The sequence below is a fragment of the Gobius niger genome (assembly GCF_951799975.1).
Source record: "Gobius niger genome assembly, chromosome: 8".
NCBI classification, from domain to species: domain Eukaryota; kingdom Metazoa; phylum Chordata; class Actinopteri; order Gobiiformes; family Gobiidae; genus Gobius; species Gobius niger.
The window spans coordinates 4,578,803-4,599,084 of NC_136859.1; the positions used below are offsets into that span (position 1 = coordinate 4,578,803).

Here is a 20,282-nt window from a genome sequence, read left to right on the forward strand (position 1 = left end):
GGCGTGAGTGACTGTAAACGCTGACACGGGCGCTCCCCAAACGCCTGCCTCACCTGCCCCCCTCGCTCCTGGTCCAGCTCCACCGTCATCAGCGCAGACGTGCCCTTCTCGCTCACGTTGGAGTGTCGCCCCTGCCAGAAGAAGTAGCAGCACTTCTCTCGGCCCGGGCCCGTGCTGCGAGCCTCGGGGTTCGTCCTGCGACCCACTGAGACAGACACACAGGGGGAAACGTTCAGAGCGGATTCACATTCATCATGTACGGACGGAGCGGCGTGAAGTGGGGGGAATAAAAATGAGCATAGAGGCTTTTTGGTGTCTTTCCAAAGGAGCGAGACGGGGCGGTTTGGGGGGTTTCCACAGCCTGATCTGAACTGTAACGCTAAAGTTTAGGGGCAGGGGAGTCAAACATCCGGCCCACGGGCTGAATCAGGCCGGAGATGATTTAATCCGGCCCCTGCCAGACTGCTGTGTCGCTCTAATCATTTCAAACTGCACAACAGTCTGGGGGCCATGACCGGAATTTTGTCGACATTGTAGTTTGTTTATGGATCCAACATGACAGCAGCGACTCCATATTTGATCAAGCTTTAGACCGTGTTCTCGATAGTTTAGCTCGAAAGTTTACAGCAGGTACGTCACATGTCATCTGATACGACAGGGGTAGGCAATGTCAGGCCCGGGGGACAAATTCGGCCCTCCAGCATAAAACCTTTGGCCCCCAGGAGAATTTGGAAGAAACATTTATTCACAAACCAGAGACCAAATAAATGAAAAGGACTCTAAAATGTGGAAAATACTGTCAATATTTTCACATTTCCCAGCAAAACACCCCATTAGGTCATACATTATAAGCAAAACCTATATTTGTAGAGAAAGGGTGCTTTATTTTGGGCTAAAATTGTGAGTTTCGGCCCTTGGCGTTTTGGCAATGAAGAAAATTGGCCCTCCATGACACAAACTTGCCTATCCCTGTGATACGATGATACGATTGGCTGTGGCTACTGCAAACACGCATGATAGACATTCGTAGCGCCCCAAAAAATGGCTTGGACAATCGTAAACCACACCTCTCCTACGAGAAAATGAATTGGTCCCCAGACTAAATATCACTCGTTAGCCAGGCTAGCCTTGTAGAGCATAAATTGTAAGAAAAAAAAAATACAAGCCTCTCGTCCAGCCCATTCATGTGCGGAGCTTGGATTTTTTAAAGAATAACCAGAATGCTCATTGTAGCCACTAGGGGGCATTAGATTTAAAAAAAGGAAAGAGTTCCACATGTGTCCAGCAGAGGGCACTGACATAATAATATGAACAACGCATTATAGCCACATGGTAAATGGACAGTCTGCCCCAGGCTTGTAAAGTGCAATACAAGTGTAAATCACAGCTTATTATTATTCATTTATTGGAAAAGAGCGGTTCAGAAGCTCCATAGGAGAGACCGACAGACCCGGTTAGAAGGAGGAGCCATAAGGGGCTGGTGCAGTGTGATTTCATGACCCGGCAACGGACAAGTGGAAGAAATTGGATGGATGGAACATGGATGGATGGATGGATGGATGGATGGATGGATGATGGATGGATGGAACATGGATGGATGGATGGATGGATGGATGGATGGATGATGGATGGATGGATGGATGGATGATGGATGGATATATAGATGCGTGGATGGATGGGTGGATGGATGATGGATGATGGATGATTGATGGATGGATAGATAGATAGATAGATAGATAGATAGATAGATAGATAGATAGATAGATAGATAGATAGATAGATAGATAGATAGATAGATAGATAGATAGGTGGGTGGGTGGGTGGGTGGGTGGGTGGATGGATGGATGGATGGATGGCTGGATGGAGGATGGATGGCTGGATGGAGGATGGATGGCTGGATGGATGGATGGATGGATGGATGTGCGACCCGCCGTGGGAGCTGAATTTCGGCCCGCGACCTATGACTTTGACCCCCCTGCTTTAAAGACATCATTCGCTCTGGTGTGATTCGCTTGTTGGACTGGTTTGGAAGAGTGTGGGACCTGTTTTGCATAACGTAACGGAGAGATAATGTAGAGCAAATGTTTAGCAAAATAAAGTTATCTCATTAGCAGTAGCTGTTTTCTCTTTCGAGGATAAAAACTACATTTTTCTTATTTGGAAAGAGATACAAAGCCTCTCACTCTAGTAAAATCAACTGCAGCCTGAGGAACTGTTAAAATAGAACAGTGGGGAAAATGGGGATACACATTTTACCTTCATTAAGCAGCATCTTGATCGCTTTTGAATCAAAGGAATTCAATTGTTAGTTAAAATGATCCCGAAGCTTAAGCTCGTCATGTTGAGAACCACAAGTCTAGACCTTGTTATAATAGTCGTGTTTCCCAGGTTAAATTTCAAGTGTAAAGTGAGAAAGATCTTGTGGCCTGGACTCAACATTACTCCTAGTCCTGATTCAGCCCGGTGTCAGGTCCATTACCCGAGGTGCTGAGCATGTACTTCCACTTGACCACGTAGGCGTCGCCCTCGTGGAACTGGCCGATGCTCTGGCGGGGCAGGCGGCTGTAGTCGAACTCCAGGATGTGCCACACGTCCACGGACACGGTGCCCACCTCCACGCTCCTCATGTGGTCCTCGCTCTCCACGGCGCCGTAGCCCCGCCCCACGTCCAGCCCGTCCAGCACCGTGCTCACCGCGCCCTGGAGCACGGGCAGCATGAGCCCCGCGTCGTACGGCCGGCAGTCCCGGCCCGGGGCCGCCTGAGGGGACTGAGAGGAGAGACACAGAGGACGCTTATTACTGTGAGTCAAAACTACACTTATAAATATTATATTGTTCTCTTGTGCTAAAACTAAACTCCTAACTTGATTTATTGAGCTTTGATATATATATATATATATATTACTTATGCTTATTCAAAACAGTGTTAATATTGACATCTTTTTATTTGGTTTTGGTCTTAGCCTTTTGATCGCGCTCTCGGGCAAGATGGCGCCTGTGACTGGCAGTGCCAAGGCTCGTTTCAAGTTTAAAGTTCTGGTTCTAGCCTTCAGAGCCGTGCATGGTCAGGCTCCTTCTTATATCAGTTCTCTGGTTCAGCCTTACACCCCTGCGCGGCTCTGAGGTCTGTGGATCAGAATCTGCTAAAGGTTCAGCGTACAAGTTTTCGTACTAGAGGTGACCGATCCTTCCAGGCTGTTGCTCCCAGGCTCTGGAATGATCTTCCGCCCTCTTTGCGCTCTATTGACTCTGTTGTGTCTTTCAAATGCGAACTTAAGACACATTTATTTGTTCAAGCTTTTAATTAGCTACTTTTGGGCTGCTGTGATTTCTGTTTCGTTTTGACCCCTTTTTATATTGGATGTAACTTCTGCTTTTAACTGTGTTGTGAAGCACTTTGTGGCCTTTGCCTGTGAAAGGTGCAATATAAATAAAGATTACTTACTTACTTACTTTCTTACTTGATGAAAATGTCATTTAATTTTAGTCGAAATTTAATCAATAATTTTCTTCAGTTTTAGTCTAGTTTTAGTCGACTAAATTTAAAGCTGCCTTAAGCTTATGAGATGTCTTTTTGAATTTTTTTCATCAGTAGGTGGAGTAGTGAACTCTGCCCCCCCTCCCCTCACCTGTCTTTCCCCCTCACGCCCCTCACTCCCTCCACACGGTTTAGACCAGTGTTTTTCAACCTTTGTTGAGCCAAGGCACATTTTTCATTGAAATAATCACGAGGCACCACCAGCACAAACTGTTCTCATCAAAGTGTCTTGACTAAGAACACCGTATAGTCTCACTAGCCACAATGCCTCAATACATCACTAATTCTCTTGTCTCAAAGAAATTAACTACCTGATATGGAAGAGTATAATGTGGTTACTCTGCCGATCACTAGACAGCACAGACACTCGAAAACGGTACATTATTTGTGGATAATAATGCATTTGTTTAAAAAAAAAAAAACAACTAGGTGAGATTGGATAATTTCCCAAGGCACACCAGACAATATCTCACAGCACAGTGGTTGAAAAACACTGGTTTAGACCACAGGCTGCTCTGATTGCATTCAATGAGCTACAGAAATCTCATTCATCTTGTGTGAAACAAACATTCATCCACATAAATAAGATCTGTTCAAAGTAAACACTTTAAGACTTACATTTATTTGCTGAATTGCAACTTTTATGAAAGTCTGTCACTTTTTTGGGACATTTAGAACATAATGATTCCATTTAGAACTAAGTTTACAGCGCAGACCTTTTTTTCCCCACAACCTTTGAACGCCTCAGCCTCTCCTCCGGTGCTGCTTTGCTTTGTGAGGAAAAAAGGAGAAAAGACCTGAGGCTCCTGTAAATATTGGATTAATAAACAAACTGACATTTCATGAGGATTTCAGCTGCGTCAGAGCAGGTCGCTCACATGTTTGTCAGGTCACCATCTTTTTGTAAACTTCTGTCATAGTGCTAAACTGTTAGCCGCTAACTGTTGCTGTGTCTTCTGCTTCAAACATTTGCATCTCTTGTTCTCGTGTTTGTGTTTACACGGTGCGGGGTTTACATTGGCGCACATCGTGGAGCATCTAGAGGAGCTTATTGGTAATGCATCGGTTCCCGACTGACAAAACGGGATCGCTTAGAGCAGCAGCTTTAAGACAGTAATTTAGTCGACTTTGCATATTATTTATTATAATCATATTTCCGAGGTCCGCTGTTTCATGGAGCTTCTCCCACATGAACAAAGCTCAGAGCTGCTCCTTTGGCAGAGAGTTTAAATGATCTGAGACTCTTTCAAACAGTCGGTGGAAGTTTGGATGATTTTAGTCTCTTCTTTTCATTTTTATTTAGTCTTATTTTAGTCAATGAAAATATTTGGACATTTTAGTCATAGTTTTAGTCTCACGAAAAACGTTTGATTTAGAAGTTAATTCAAAAACTAACAAGATCCAAAATCTGCTGAAAATCCTTGTTTTTCAGACATAAGTGCCTTGTTTTCAGGCGATACCTTGAGTTCGGGCACAGGCTCCGGCGCCTCCTTCACTGTCGGAGACTTGACTTCGTTCCAGTCCAGAAACTTCTCCTTGAACAGAACCGTCTCGTTGTGTTCGGTCAGTCTCCCGAAAACAGCCCAGTCCGGACGCCCCTGGCCTTTCCTGAGGAGAGACCGGTGCAGAACATGCTGGTTAATGAATGACCACCAAGCCATGTGGAAAGAACTGAATCAGACTCAATCAATAGCAGTGATGTAGTGCCCTCTAGTGGCCACTGTTCAAAAGTGTCACTGGACAAAATGCTAATCTCACAACAGTCGGCAGCTGCAGAAAGTAACGGGTATAACGGGTTCCACGGCGGCTCCTCTGACCTGGGAATGAGGGCGTTGCAGCCGCCGGGGTCCAGGGGGTTGACGTCGCAGCAGCTGTAGTCGAAGCTGCCGTTCCACAGGTGTTTAGCGAGCTGGAACGCCACCTTCCTCTGGGCCAGGCCGACCTCTTTACCGTGCCACACGTAAACCTCGCTGCCGAAGTCGAACACCAGCACCTGCAGAGACACACGAGGGCTCAGATCATCTCCGTAAAGAACAGAAGAAGAGTGTGGTCAAAGGTGAAGGCGGGACCTCTTTGGACGAGAGCAGGGAGCACTGCGGCACTTTGCCCCACTGCTCGTCCTCCGGCACCAGCTTGTCCTGCTCCAGTCTGAAGATGCAGTTGGTCTCCACGACGTTCAGCTCGAAGTGCTCGTCTTCCTCTGGAGGACCGGCCGCTGCAGGCGAGACACAAACCACACATGTAGGACACGTTTGAACTAAGGTACATCTTCCCTTTACAAACACTTAACCCTAGAACACGATCCCTCAAATTCATAACACCATCACTAACGCCGGGTGATTTTTACCTGAGATAAAACAACCGATAAAAAGTACTTCATCAGTACTTCATGAGGTTTTTAAAAGTAAACTGAAGACCCACTTATTTCGGGCGGCTTACTCTTAGTGTGTTTATTTTGTGTTTTTACTGCTATTATTCTTCGGGTTTTTACTATTGAAATGTTATGTTGTCTTTGTTGTCTGTTTTTTTTGTGTGTGTGTCAATTGTAGCACTTTGAGATGTGTTTTCATATGTAAAGTGCAATACAAATAAAATGTATTATTATTATTATCAAAATATATCAAAACATGACACACAATACCTGACACATTTGAGTCGTGTTCTTTTACATTAAACTGTGTCATGTCTAATAAAATGAAAGAAAAGCATCATGAGAGGACCAGATACAAATGCTCCAAAATTACTGGAAAATTAGGAATGTGGGAACAAAAAAATCCTAAAAAATAAAATAATGAAGATGTAAAGTTGTTTTTTGGTCGACCCATTCCTGGATATGTGAGACTTCTCTGGTGAAGCTCAGTGTCCTCGGCACAAACAGCCACAGGAGAGAGGAACTAAATATGTCAGATTTAGAATGGGTATAAATGAGCAGCTGACTAAAATAACTGTGTGTTACTCACTTACTGTGAGGCCAGAGACACGAACTCTGAGACAGGAGCAAAGCTGGAGTTGAAGTCATAAAATAAATGTGGCAGTGCTGAATGTCAACCTTGAAAAGGGGGCAAGAGCCTGATTAAATACATGAACCCTCACCTACCTTCTATCACTATTACCTGTAGGAAAAAGTGTGTTTTTGACTAAGAAAACATCCAGGGCATCAAAGATGTCATAGACAAAGCTGAAGCTACAGACCCAGGACACTCAGATAAACACAGCATCATGAAAATCACATAAATGTATTTGCTCGGGTGAAAACTACACGGCAATAGTGTTCCAGGGTTGTGCACTGTGCAACTTTTGATGTAAAAAAGAAAGTCCATATTAGTGCATGTTTGACCTTTCAGACGAGTGATGCTTAGCTCAGTGCCTTTACTTTTCATCCCGATGACTCCTGTGATGCTTCAGGATCAATTTTATTTCAGTTTTCTTAGGGTTTCTGGTAGGTTTTCAGAATGGAGTGTATACGTAACCATGGATACGGTTCAATCAGCCGTGGAAGCCTAAAAAACAACTGATCCTGGAGTGTCCTACAGGCCACCGGGAGGGTAAGTAAGTAGCCGCAGGGTCACTAAAAGGTCAAATACGTATTCAATAATGAGTGGTTGTAACGCTTTGGATGTGCAACAGAAAAAGGAAAACGAACAAGTCTCAAAAGAGGAAAGGGCATCATGGCGGAGGGCTGTTATTGCTACGATACCACCCCCTAGTGGCGAGGGGCAACTCCAAAAGGTTTACTATTACATTAAAACCAATGGGAACTTTACACGTGTCAAAAACAACCTAAACGCCTGGCTCTGAAGACTTTTATTGTTTCTAACAACACAGTTTCCTCCTGTGACACCACTAAAAAGACTGAAATATTTTTAGCCACACTGCTTTTATGTTATGTACATCTTTATAATCATGTTGCCGCTCAGCTCGCATCACGGGGGCTGGAGTTTCCCGCCTTTTGGAACACGCTCTGTGACTGAGACTGAGCAGCCATCATGGATTCTATCTCCACTAGAGTAATGAACCTCTTGACCCCAACCTGAACCGACCGCAATGAAAAAGATCCAGAAAGCCCAACTAGAGAAAATCCCCTCGGTTATAAGGCGGGAATTAAGTGGTTAATGTGAATGGGGAGGAGCAATGACAGTCTATACGTATAAACCATTGGCTACAAATGTTTAATATTTCAGATGCAGATTCTGACTCACAGACAGAGGACTCAAGATAAATGGGAAAAACTGGAAAAATGTATTTTCTTTTCATCACCACATAAAGAAAACCAATTGTTCGTCACACAGGATTTTTTATGTCCAGTGTGTCCCAAATATCCCTTAAGTGCAACCATAAAACAAAGACAGAAGGTGCTGGCTGGTTCTCACCCTGGTACTTGGCCTGTCCTCCCAGCAGGCTCCAGAAGAGCTGGGCCTCGGCGGAGTTCACCCCCTCCTCCAGGCTCTGCACCTGGGTCGCTCTGCAGCCCAGGTCCCTGTTCGACTGGATGAACGAGGCCAGGTCCATCGCCTTTGTCAGAGAGAGACGAGGACATTTCAGAACCACGTGACAATGTCTCTCTAATATTTAAACTTCTCTTTTTTATCGTTTCATTTCTCTGTCAAATTAACTTTTCATTGGAGTTTAGTCGTGTCTTGCATAATTAAAGGACGCTGTTTGTCTTATAAATGAACAAACAGCTCTTCATGAGGAGGATTAGAGTGAGATCTTAATTGTGAAGGTTCAGAGCAGATGGGTTTGTGTCGCTGTGGAGGAGTGAGCGGAGGAGGAGGAGAAACACATCCATGTTTTATTAACAGTTTCATATTAGTAATAGAGTCAGAGGAAGAAGAAGAATGGGGGATTATTTAGTCACAGTAAAGCGAGACGACATGTTGGAATGATTTCAGACTAAATAAAATGTCATAATTAAATATTGTGAAGGGAAAGTTTGGTTTATTCAAATCTGGGGAGAAAACTAGCCAAAAATCTCCCGATGACCCAGTGAATATAAAGTTTGTGTCATCAGCCGCCGCACTTCGCTGTAAGTAAATGAAACCAGTAAAAGCCCATGAGGGTGCAGCTCTGACCTTCGCTCTCTCGATGACGTTGGAGAACTCTCCGGTCCAGACGAAGCAGTGCTCAGGCGTCACCAGCAGGAAACAGTCCCCGCTGTTCAGAGACGAGGCTCTGGGCTCCACCAGCCGAGTCTGAACGTGACGCCGGCCTGGACCAAAACACAAACTCAATGACTGAACACTCACTGGGCTTAAGTGGTGGTGCTCAGACGGATGGATGGATGGATGGATGGATGGATGGATGGATGGAACATGGATAAATGGATGGGTGGAAGGATAAATGGATGGATGGATGGATGGATGGATGGATGGATGGATGGATGGATGGATGGAACATGGATAAATGGATGGATGGATGGATGGATGGATGGATGGATGGATATATGGATGGATGGATGGATGGATGGATGGATGGATGGATGGATGGATAGATAGATGGATGGATGGAACATGGATGGATGGATGGATGGAACATGGATGGATGGATGGATGGATATATGGATGGATGGATGGAACATGGATGGATGGATGGATGGATGGATATATGGATGGATGGATGGATGGAACATGGATGGATGGATGGATGGAACATGGATGGATGGATGGATGGAACATGGATGGATGGATAGATGGATGGATGGAACATGGATGGATGGATGGATGGATGGATGGATGGATGGAACATGGATGGATGGAACATGGATGGAAGGATGGATGGATGGATGGATGGATGGATGGATGGATGGAACATGGATGGATGGAACATGGATGGATGGAACATGGATGGATGGAACATGGATGGATGGATGGAACATGGATGGATGGATGGAACATGGATGGATGGATGGAACATGGATGGATGGATGGATGGAACATGGATGGATGGATGGATGGATGGAACATGGATGGATGGATGGAACATGGATGGATGGATGGATGGATGGAACATGGATGGATGGATGGAACATGGATGGATGGATGGATGGATGGATGGAACATGGATGGATGGAACATGGATGGATGGATATATGGATGGATGGAACATGGATGGATGGATGGATGGATGGATGGAACATGGATGGATGGATGGATGGAACATGGATGGATGATGGATGGAACATGGATGGATGGATGGATGGATGGAACATGGATGGATGGATGGAACATGGATGGATGGATGGATGGATGGATGGATACATGGATGGATGGATAGATAGATAGATAGATAGATAGATAGATAGATAGATAGATAGATAGATAGATAGATAGATAGATAGATAGATAGATAGATAGATAGATAGATAGATAGATAGATACCTTTGACAAGCATGAGCATGGTGTTCTTGTACGGCAGGGCGCTGTTGTTGGACAGTTGCTCCGACGTGTTGACGCTGCGCAGACTCACGCTGCTGAAGTTCTCCTTTGAGGCCAGACCTGCCAGAGCCGCCTCCGAGTACTCAGAGCTCTTAGTGGCTGAAGACACAACAACAGGACGGAGTTTCAGCCAGAACCAAAAGTTACACAGAGCCTTAAGACAGACCGAGATGCTGATTGATTTCCTGACCATCCCTGACCCCTCTATACTTAAACGTTACTACTTTTATTGGAGTAATACGTGACAAGTAGCATCTGTTCTTTTACTCTAGCAATGAACGTGATTAAATGGAGCCTCACTCTTCTCAGCCTTGATCCTCTTGGTCTCGATCTGCCCCACGTTGAGCCTCTGCTCCGTGTACTCCTGCCGGATGTCCTCGCGCGACGCCAGCTTCTTCAGCGGGTTCTTCGAGGCCGGGACGTTCCTCGACGGACGCACGGCGCGTTTGTGCTGCACCATGGACGAGGTCAGTCTGAAAACACACGCCACATTTACTCACAGGCGGTTTTCAGACCCTTTTTCATACATTGCTGTCTCATTGACTCGAAGATGGAGGTAAAATGGCAACCGTTTGTTCAAGGAATACTCAAAACTATGTGATGTAATGAGTAAATCCCCGCGAGTTAAAGTCTGAAGTCTCACTTTGGCCCCTGGGAACCGAAGATGGAGTCGAAGTCTTCGCTGATCTCGATTCTGGACGGGATCCGGGGGAACTCCGCCACATGTTTGTAGAACTTGGAGAAGATCTCGTCGTCGAGCCTCATCACCTCCTTCACCGCCTTCTCCGTCACCGTGAGGGTGGTCTCCTGCAGCCCGGCCACTGCAACGAAAACAACGCGCGGTCAGCCTTTTATACGTTCTTTGTGGCAGGAGAACTACTGAGAAATGAGAGGGAATAAGGGACTGTTTCCTCCTTTTCTGAGTCATCCCCCAATAACTTTGATGGACACTCTTCTTTCTCCAGAAGAATCCTTAACGTCATTCGCTGCCATCCAAAATGTACAAGAGGAAAGCCTTAATATTTAATTCACTGATCCACAATGGAAGTCTGCTCTGTCTCTAGCCTGTTTATTGTTTATTTATTGTTTATTGAAAGGATCCCCATTAGCGCAGTCATGCTGGCTTCTTTCTATTCTTCCTGGGGTCCCACTAAATCCATTCACAAATGACATAAACAGAATTTAAATTCATACAAAATGTGTATCAATACATTTGTATATCCAATAAAAGTCCTATAAAACCTGTATATAAGGACAGTACATATTTGCATTTAAAAGGAATATCACATAACACGTTCATTAGCTAAATTCATTACATATTTGTTTCTAAGAGTTTTTTCAGTAAACATTTTAATCTCTTCTTGTCCTCCACTAGCATCAGACTATCTGAAAGTCCAGTTTGTGCTTCATCCATTTGTGTCTGTCACTGATTCAATGCAAGGTTCTTGAAACCATATATTGAGCAGAGGTTATAGCTGTGCTTTTGTTGGTACTTTCCCAATTGCTGGTTTTCAAAGGGTCTTGGCCAGTTGGGCTTGACTCCCCTGATGGCCTGAAAGTTGATTCTGCTTCATCTTCCCCTTCACGTACTGTATCTGTTCTGGAGATACTGCATGGTCGGGAGGTTTCCATTTCATGTCTCAATAAAGTCGTTACATGGGATCCCTGTTTTGTGTGTGTGTGTTTGGTCTTCTAGTTGAGGAGGTGGGTAGGCTGGTTGTTGACCTGCAGCTAAAACCTTTTCATCATAAATTTATACACAACATTTGTGACAAGTTTGTGAGGGATTTTAAATAGAATCTTGAAAGCCTTGCTCAATATTTCCTGCGGCTTGTTGAATGCAGCTTTTTATAGTACCTCCACAAGAGGGCAGTATAGAGCGATGTGAAGCTTTACACAAAGCTATCTTAAAGGAGCTAGGACCTGATTGTACAAAGAAACAGGGTCACTCATATTTCAGATTGCTATTTTCTGGTCCAAACTCATCTCAAACTTTCCTACTGCATTTACAACATTAAAATTCATCACAGGGACTGAGTTTAAACCAGGTTTCACAACGTTCAGGGAGGAAAACTGTCACTTCACTGTAAACTAGCCTGACATTGTATGACTGTTTAAAGGGGCTAGATGCAAGTTAGCCATTTCATACTCACTACTGCCATGTCAGGTCATACGTGTAACTGCAGCTTCTATTTTAAACTTGTGCATGACGGCACTTCAGATCCGAATTAACACCTTTTTGAGTGACAGTGCAGGATTTTAGAGGCAGTTGTGGTGAACAGGTCTGAGCTCATTCTACACATTAGGACATGGAGGAACATGTGGGGGGATGAAAATACATAATTTTAACATTTTTAAACCCCGTATAGTCCCTTTAACATTTTCTGTCCAAATCAGTGTCCTGTTTTGGGTTAGGGAATCTACCATGTTTTAACCCTCCCTCCCATATTAATATTATCCCATAAAAGACTCCCACTAGAGTCTTTTATGGGATACTCTCTCTGCAGTGGCCGGTGTGGCAGTTGTCGCGAGGTTGCATAGCTGTCAAGTGTCCTGTTGTGGCCGGGAAACTTGGAGCCCGGTTGTTGTGATGGGACGGCTCACAGCGGGTGCCGAGAAACGTCCCTTATTTTAAAATCCAAAACGTGACAGGTCTGACAACAACATGTCTCACACTACTCTAAATCATCCTCAGACATCACTTCTGAACATGTGACCAAGGTGTTCACCCTTCACCTTTGTTGTTAATCCTTCCCAGGAAACTCTCCAGCTTGTCCAGCTTCTTGTCGGACTCCATGTCGGGTCTGGCCTCGATCTCTGCAGCGGAAACACACAAATCAGAGTTAAATATTACCTGAAGGGTCAATAAGTAAAAGGAGGAAGTTAAGCGTTGATCCGTACCTTCCTGCGGCTTGGTGACGCTGGTGCTGCTCTTCAGTTTGGTGCTGACGGGCGACAGGATGGGGCTGATCACGGAAGAGGAGGCGGCCAGACCTGAGGATGCACAAAGTAAATAATAAAAATGACAAAATAGGAATAAACAGTGTGTACCGTAAATGCTCTAATATAGGCCGGGGCCTTTATTTACTCAAGGGTATCTGGGACCAGGCCTTTATTGGAACCAGGCCACAATTAGGGACAGGCCTTTAATTCTCTTTGATCAAAACGGACGACCAGGAAAACAAAGAAAAACGAGATTTGTGTCCATTGATTGGAACATTGATGCCTTTTATTTTGTCGGGACAACAGGAAGTATTTCGTTGCTGTTAGCGGAACACTGACATAAATGTCACTGCAGGTTTCTGTTTCGTTTTTACCGCGGACTTGGATTATTTGTACTTATCTAGTGTAAAGGCGAGTTTAGACGGAGCGTTTGTGTTTGTGATCGATCATGAGACTGACCCGAGAGAAGACGAGACGCTCGCGCTGATCGGAGGAGTTATTTTGAGGCGTGGGACTGACCTGCACACGGAGCAGCTGGACGTGCTTTGAAGACGCGATGGTGACTTTATTAAAACCCTGGAGGGTCACACAACATTTGTTTGCCCTGTTTCCAAATATAGTCACAGTAGGTTTGAAAAGTGGCTAAATCTGTGTCAAAGTTACGCTCGGATCAGCTCCTCCGCAGTGTTCCCCTCGGCCCGGGTTCCCGTTTGTTTACTTCCTGCACGTGAGTTATCATTTACACGAGTATGAGACAAATTCCTAACATGGGGAATATTTCTACCGCTATAGTTTCTAATAAAAGCCCCGGCCTGTTTTAGAGACCGGATTTAATTTGCCTCCGCCAGCCGCGAACCCGGCCACTGTTAGAGACCCGGCCGCTAATGGAATTACAAGCCAGTATTAGAGAATTTACGGTATGTGTGATGAGGGCCTGACCTTTCTTGACCATGCGCGCGGCCACGGTGTACTGAGTGGAGTCGTTGGCCGCGCCTCTGCCTCGGCTTTTCCAGGCGTCCTCCCGGGTCGAAATCATCTGCTTCCGCTCCTCGATCGTCATCTGCGAATCGATCTCCTCGTCCACTTTCTGCACAGAAACATAAAGGCGTGAATTCAACACAAGTAAAGGAAAGGAGTGTGATCTTTTCCCACCTCCACCAGTGACGGCAGCAGCAGGAATAATAAAATGGCAGACTAATATTAATTGCCCAGCCCTGTTTACTCAAAAAGAATATCCATCTACAAAAGCCAGGACTAAACCTGTGCACTGTTAGTTGTAAAAGCGTATAAACTACTGGCCAGGGACAGGTGTTAAAGTTTCCTCTGCAGCTCAGCGCAGGCCCTTACCTGGTCAGAGATGCTCTTGGGGGCGAGCGGGGCAGTGGGGGAGAATGTGGAGGAGAAGACAGGCTCCTGACGATGGACAGATAGAGGCAGAGAGAGAGACAAGAGTGAATGGACAAACACAGAAGAGAGAGAAGATGAAGGGGAGGTGATGAGGAGCAGGAGGCAGTGCAGAGCCGTACAGAGGAGGTGAGGAAGAGGGAAAAGCAGCAGGGATGAAGACGCTGACGGGCTTCAGCTAAAACCATTTCTTCAGTGAAAACAACTGATTGAAAATAAGTGAGCAGTTTTTAGCCTGTTACGAAGCGATCAAGTGAAGGGTGGAAGTAGAAAAGGGTTAGGGGACGATACACGATACAAATAAGTTATACTTGTTTATTGTGCCCTTAAGGAAACTCATCCTCTGCAGTTGACCCATGCCCTGGGACAACAGGAGGCCCATCTCTATGATTTTTCCTGACTGCCCCCCCTGAGTGTTCATGAGACCTGATGTAACAAGGGAATCTATCCATTGTGAGAGTCCTATCTTATGTTAACCTGACACACTTTTCCTTTTCTTTACAAAGACGTGTATCTGGGATCAGGGGGGATTTCATCCAATCATTGATGGCTGTGACTGACACAAGTACTAACCAATCAGAGCTGGATATGATGCAAACAGCAGGTGGGGTATTTTGTAAACAAGGAAGTTAGTGGTTTTACGAAGCATCGGCCAAAGACAAAAACTTAAGGAGACGAGGATTCATTTTAAAACGTAACATTAGGAGAAATCAAGTGTGTAACGGCTTTTTCAATCAATGTACGTTTGTAACGAGACATTAATACTTTCAATAGAAGAAGAAAATCCCTTTGGAGAAGCTTTAACATCTACTCTGGAACATTCTTTTTAACTCATTGACTGCCAGCCATTTTCAAATCAGAGAGCTCCCCACTGCCAGAGGTTTTTCTGGATTTTGACTGTTTTTTCAAGACCCACAGAAAATTTAGGTCTAGGTCTACGTCAACATGAAACCCACCAAAAGAAAGATTAGACTCTCTTCTTTCATCGGAAAAAAAAGTTTGTTTGTACCTCTTTCCATTCTTTAGTAATCGTCCGTAGAAAATAGGTGGAATCACCCAAAATGCTGTTTTCTGACCAAAAAGCTGAGAAAACGAAAGAGCAATGCTGCCACCTAGTGACTCAATATTGCACTTTTTGATTGATTCACTAGGTGGCAGCATTAGGCAGCACAACTAAGATTTTAACACCAGACATGCTCAAGGCTTTGCTGCAGCTGTTCCCATTGAAAAACCTAATTGACGTCTATAGACGCCATTGGCAGTCAATAAGTTAAGGACATTTAAGAGTCTTTTCGATAGAAAAGGTTTCCAGATTTGAGGACGTTCACAAAGTTCCAGACGGTTCTGCTTTTGAACAGAAACAAAAAGCAGGAGTGGACGGCTGGCACTGACCTGCGCTCGCATGTAAAGAGAGACCCATGAGGCTGTGCATGTGTTTAGTGGATGCGGAAACCAAATATTTGGTGATACAATGCAGTTTAAAATGACCAATTATTGCAATGTTTTATCTTGAATGAGTTTCCAAAAGTAAAAAAAAAAAAGGTGTTAATTGTGTCATAGTTATTTTTGTCTATTATTTATTAATAAAAAGTAAAAGCTGCAACATCACAGGCTCTAATATGAATAAATACGAATGCCATTAAACACTGTGATACATTATTTAATTCATTAATCAGACTTGAATCGAAATCACAAGTAGGTCATAAATTAATATATTTTTCTCTAAAAACAATGAAATAGTCCGTCTCCTTTGGGATTTACTATGATGTTTAAAATACTGTAGTTTAAAGGGCTACAAATCATATTCCAGTTTTCTCTTAAATGTTTATGCTCCTGTAAAATGTGCACCATTGATATTTCTGATATTGGCCCAGCACTAACAGTTCAGCCAGATGTTTGTCACTGAGACTGGTTGAAAAATGTCTCAGATGCAGAGGACAAAATCAAAAATCAAGCAAAGACAACAAGAGCTCAACCAGGGCCGTTTCTGAGCCGACTCCACCTCCTGATTTCACACGTCTGTTCAAAGCACCGCAGCATTTCCATGATTAACTCAAGAGGTTGATGAGCAAAGCGGGGTGACATTTTAGTTTCTGAGCGTTAGAGCCAAAAGCAGCCAGTGAGAAGCATCATCAGCAGCGAGAGAGGACCCCAGACTGCGCCCCATGCTCCAGCGGGGTGGGGAGGGGGCTTACCCAGAGCTGCTCCGACAGGGGGAGAGAGAGGGCCGAGCGGTCCAGCACGAGCGGGACGTCCTCCTGAAGGGGTTAACACAAGGAGCGGTCATTTAAAAAGGGGAGGGAGGGGAGGGAAGGGGGGGGGAGCGTCCCACTGAAGGGTTAAAACTCCGAAGCTCGTCTAAAGGGGGCGCGAGGAGAGAGGAGGCCTTTGTGGAGCGACTAAAAGGAGCAGGTCCGGCACAGAATACTGAGGAGGGGAAAGTGGGACACGGAACAGGGTCACGGCGCTCGCACAGCCACAGAAATGATACTTTTGAACGGCACGAATGCAAATGATCGGGGCAGTGTGGGGAATATTCAAAAGCAAACGGGACATGATGAGCACTTGTTATAGTTTCGGTAGATAAAGGCGTCCTCTGTGGGAAAACAAAGGAGGAAAAGAACTGCCCTTTCACCTATTACTCCACCTCTGCTTTAACGAATGCTGACTTAAAGTTACAGAGACACGGAGAGGAGCAAAGTGGTTCAACAGCCCAGAGAACCATAGACATGATAGAAATGCCTTTACCTATATGAGCCATTGATATCCCCATACAAATAAATGGGGAAGCCAAGGCCAATGCTAATGTACGGGAAGTTTTGTCTGTTTCATGGCATTTAGAGTCTTAGTTTCTGTGGTTTCTTTATCATTAACATGAAACAAGATGAAGTTTTGGGTAAACCAGGGGCGGACTGGGACTGAAAAACAGCCCTGGACTCTGACAAGCCTGGCCCAAATTAGCGTAAATGTGCACTTATCACCCGCCTTAACGGAGCGCATGTTTGGCTTTACCCAAATCTAAAAGCTTCTCGACCGGAGTGTAACACCTGATTTGAAAGCTGAGACCTACAAAAGTGATTGTAGCTTATTGTCATATTTTTGTTGTTTTTTCATTACTTTTTTGTGGCTTTTTGTTGTGTTTTTGTCACATTTTTTCCATAATTTTTTGTTGTGTTTTTGTCATGCTTTTTGTTGCTTTTTTCATTGCTTTCTTGTTGTGTTTTTGTTGACTTTTCATCACATTTTTGTCGCTAATTTGATGCTTTTCTTTTTAGCTTTTAGATTTGGGTAAAGCTCGGTTAAGGCGGGACCGGTGGCCCTTCTGTGCTCTTCCAGAATGAACATATGGCCTGTTCGCCCCTGGGGTAAACTGGATGTGTATCTGACCCCACAAAAAGCAGAAACTTAACCTAAGTAACTCCTGCCCCTAGAGGTCATAAGCGCCACTGCAGGTGTCATAACATGTTGTCCGTGAGAGTAAATACTACGTTGACAGAAAAGACAAAGGGACAGAGGGATATTGTTCAGCCAATTACACAATGTAGATATTTTTTTTCCCACACAAACTTGGCTGTAAATACTGTTTACGGCGCTAGCCCACAGTTAGCTTTGCCCGATAGCCTGTTAGCTTCTTCTTCGTGATTCTATTAATGTGTATTGGTGACTCCGACCCGTAGGTAGGGGAGTTGCAAGTGTGGTTTTCTGGCCAGAGACACCAGGGGGAGATGAAAGACCCTCCAATCATCCCATTAACACTTGTATTACCCCCACAGAAAGATTTGTTAAGGTAAACAAGTTACTTAGTTGTTTTAACGGAGTTAGCATTTAGCTCAGAGAATAAAATCTCATAAAGTCTGTCCATTCATTAAGGATTTCTAACGAGGCTTTGACCTAAATGTGGTCGATGGATTTCACAATTTGCCACATTTGAGGCTAATGCTAACGGTTATAGGAAAAACACATTGAGCAGGCTAATGCTAACGGACTCTTGCTAATTGTGAAAATACGCAAGGATCGAATGTCATTTCTCCTTTTTATTGTGTTGAATCATGAATAACAGACAAGGCTAACCATAACAAGCTTTATGCTATATGCTAACGGCTAGCTTCGAGCGCCGATCTCTCACTTCTACTAAGATACTCACTTCTGACTAAGATTTATTTGTGTGTGTTAAATATGTCTATCGTCCGTCAGAGAAGAGTGAAAAACTGTGATTCCCAAACAAGTTTCCTCCTCAGATTGTGACCAGTGTAATCTGCAAAAGCCAGATTGATAATTCAGTGTAAATAACATCAGTCGTATCTATTTCAATGACTCCAGTTTAGATTGTTTGAGGACTTTCAGGATGTAACTTAATAGTTAAAAGGTTTTGCATGGCACAGTCCGTACAAATGTGCTAAGCGATTCTTTCCTCTGCTCGGGAGCGTTTCTGAAGGACTGTGTTTTGTAATAAACGGCTCTGAAGCGTTGGCTGCGGCGGTGGCAGTGGGCGGCGGTGTGACCGTCTTATGTAATCTGTGAAGAGCTGACAGAAAATGAGGATAAAGCTGTTCCAGATCTGAGCTCCTGAAGAGAGAAACCCCCCCAGACTGTTAATGCCACAGACAGACGCCCCATATGCTCCTCTGTCTGCACCCCCAGAGCCGAGACACTGCCCCCCCCGAGCCGAGACACTGCCCCCCCCCCCAGGCCAAAGACGGAGGAGCAGGAAGAGAGGGCATGTCAGGGAAACCTCAGTAACACCTTGTTCTAAAATTCCTTTTGTAATTAACATACAACTCAATCACACACATATTTACTTATAATAATAGGATAACAGTTAAATAAATGTACTGACGATAATTATTGAGCCTAAAAATCTATTGTGTTTTTGATGAGGGAACAACATTGTGACAAGATAAAAAGCTCTAAAAGTTGCTTTGGCCTCAAACCTCTCTTTAACTGCTCTTAAAGGGACTATACAGAGTTTAAAAATGTTACAATGAAGTGTTTTCCTCCCCCTACATGTTCCTCCATGTCCTAATGTGTAGAATGAGCTCAGACCTGTTCACCACAACTGCCTGTGAAATCATGAACTGTCACTCAAAAAGTTCCGAAAGGGTCTGAAGTGCCGTCATACACGAGCTTAATATAGAAGCTGCAGTTACACGTATGACCTGAGGTGGCAGTAGTGAGTATAAAATGGCTAACTTGCATCTAGCCCCTTTAAAGTTGTTAGTAAGTAATAGTGGACAGGAGGAGCCGCACCTTGTTGTGGCTGAGCTCTCGCTCTCGCTCTCGTTCTTGCTCTTGCTCCGCGTCGTCGGCTGACGCCTCCTTCACCACCTCCTGTTTCTTGTTGATTCGGTTCTTCCAGTCTTCCTCTCCGCTCTTCTTCAGCAGGGCCACCCTGAAACACAGAGCAGCCGTGAGGACCACACCCACTGGGGGACAGCAGCGCCTGGAGGATCTGTGATCCCCAACTGCAGAGCTATTGTTCTTAACTCATTGACTGCCAGTGACGTCTATAGACGTCAATTAGGTTTTTCAATGGGAACAGCTACAGCAAAGCCTTGAGCATGTCTGGTGTTAAAATCTCAGTTGTGCTGCCTAATGCTGCCACCTAGGTGCATTGCTTTTTCGTTTTCTCAGCTTTTTGGTCAGAAAACAGCATTTTGGGTGATTTTACCTATTTTCTACGGACGAATAGAAAGAGGTACAAACAAGCTTTTTTTTTTATAGATGAAATAAGAGAGTCTAATCTTTCTTTTGGTGGGTTTCGTGTTGACATAGACCTAGACCTAAATTTTCTGTGGGTCTTGAAAAAACTGTCCTGCTCTCTGATTTGAAAATGGCTGGCAGTCAATGAGTTAATTACTTTCTATTTATTGTTTTTCCATTTAGTGGTGGAGCTGATTTGTATTTCATTTGTTTTATTGTTTCGATGATCTTATGTGGAGCACTTTGTAAACATATTGGGAAAA

The 20,282-nt window shown here is 44.4% G+C and overlaps 1 protein-coding gene across 1 annotated transcript in view; it reads right to left on the reverse strand.

Annotated features, from left to right (window-relative positions):
* Positions 1-20,282, reverse strand: part of svilb (supervillin b) — a 63,502-nt gene that overhangs the window by 11,491 nt on the left and 31,729 nt on the right. The window contains exons 17-32 of the mRNA XM_079560992.1: positions 19,567-19,708; positions 16,515-16,577; positions 14,263-14,328; positions 13,855-14,002; positions 12,874-12,966; positions 12,709-12,789; positions 10,616-10,793; positions 10,273-10,445; positions 9,916-10,071; positions 8,611-8,747; positions 7,909-8,050; positions 5,608-5,753; positions 5,356-5,531; positions 4,999-5,146; positions 2,480-2,768; positions 54-205 (exon numbers count right to left, since the gene is read on the reverse strand). Coding sequence (XP_079417118.1) covers positions 54-205; positions 2,480-2,768; positions 4,999-5,146; positions 5,356-5,531; positions 5,608-5,753; positions 7,909-8,050; positions 8,611-8,747; positions 9,916-10,071; positions 10,273-10,445; positions 10,616-10,793; positions 12,709-12,789; positions 12,874-12,966; positions 13,855-14,002; positions 14,263-14,328; positions 16,515-16,577; positions 19,567-19,708 — 2,290 coding nt within the window. The remainder of the gene's footprint in view (positions 1-53; positions 206-2,479; positions 2,769-4,998; positions 5,147-5,355; positions 5,532-5,607; positions 5,754-7,908; positions 8,051-8,610; positions 8,748-9,915; positions 10,072-10,272; positions 10,446-10,615; positions 10,794-12,708; positions 12,790-12,873; positions 12,967-13,854; positions 14,003-14,262; positions 14,329-16,514; positions 16,578-19,566; positions 19,709-20,282) is intronic.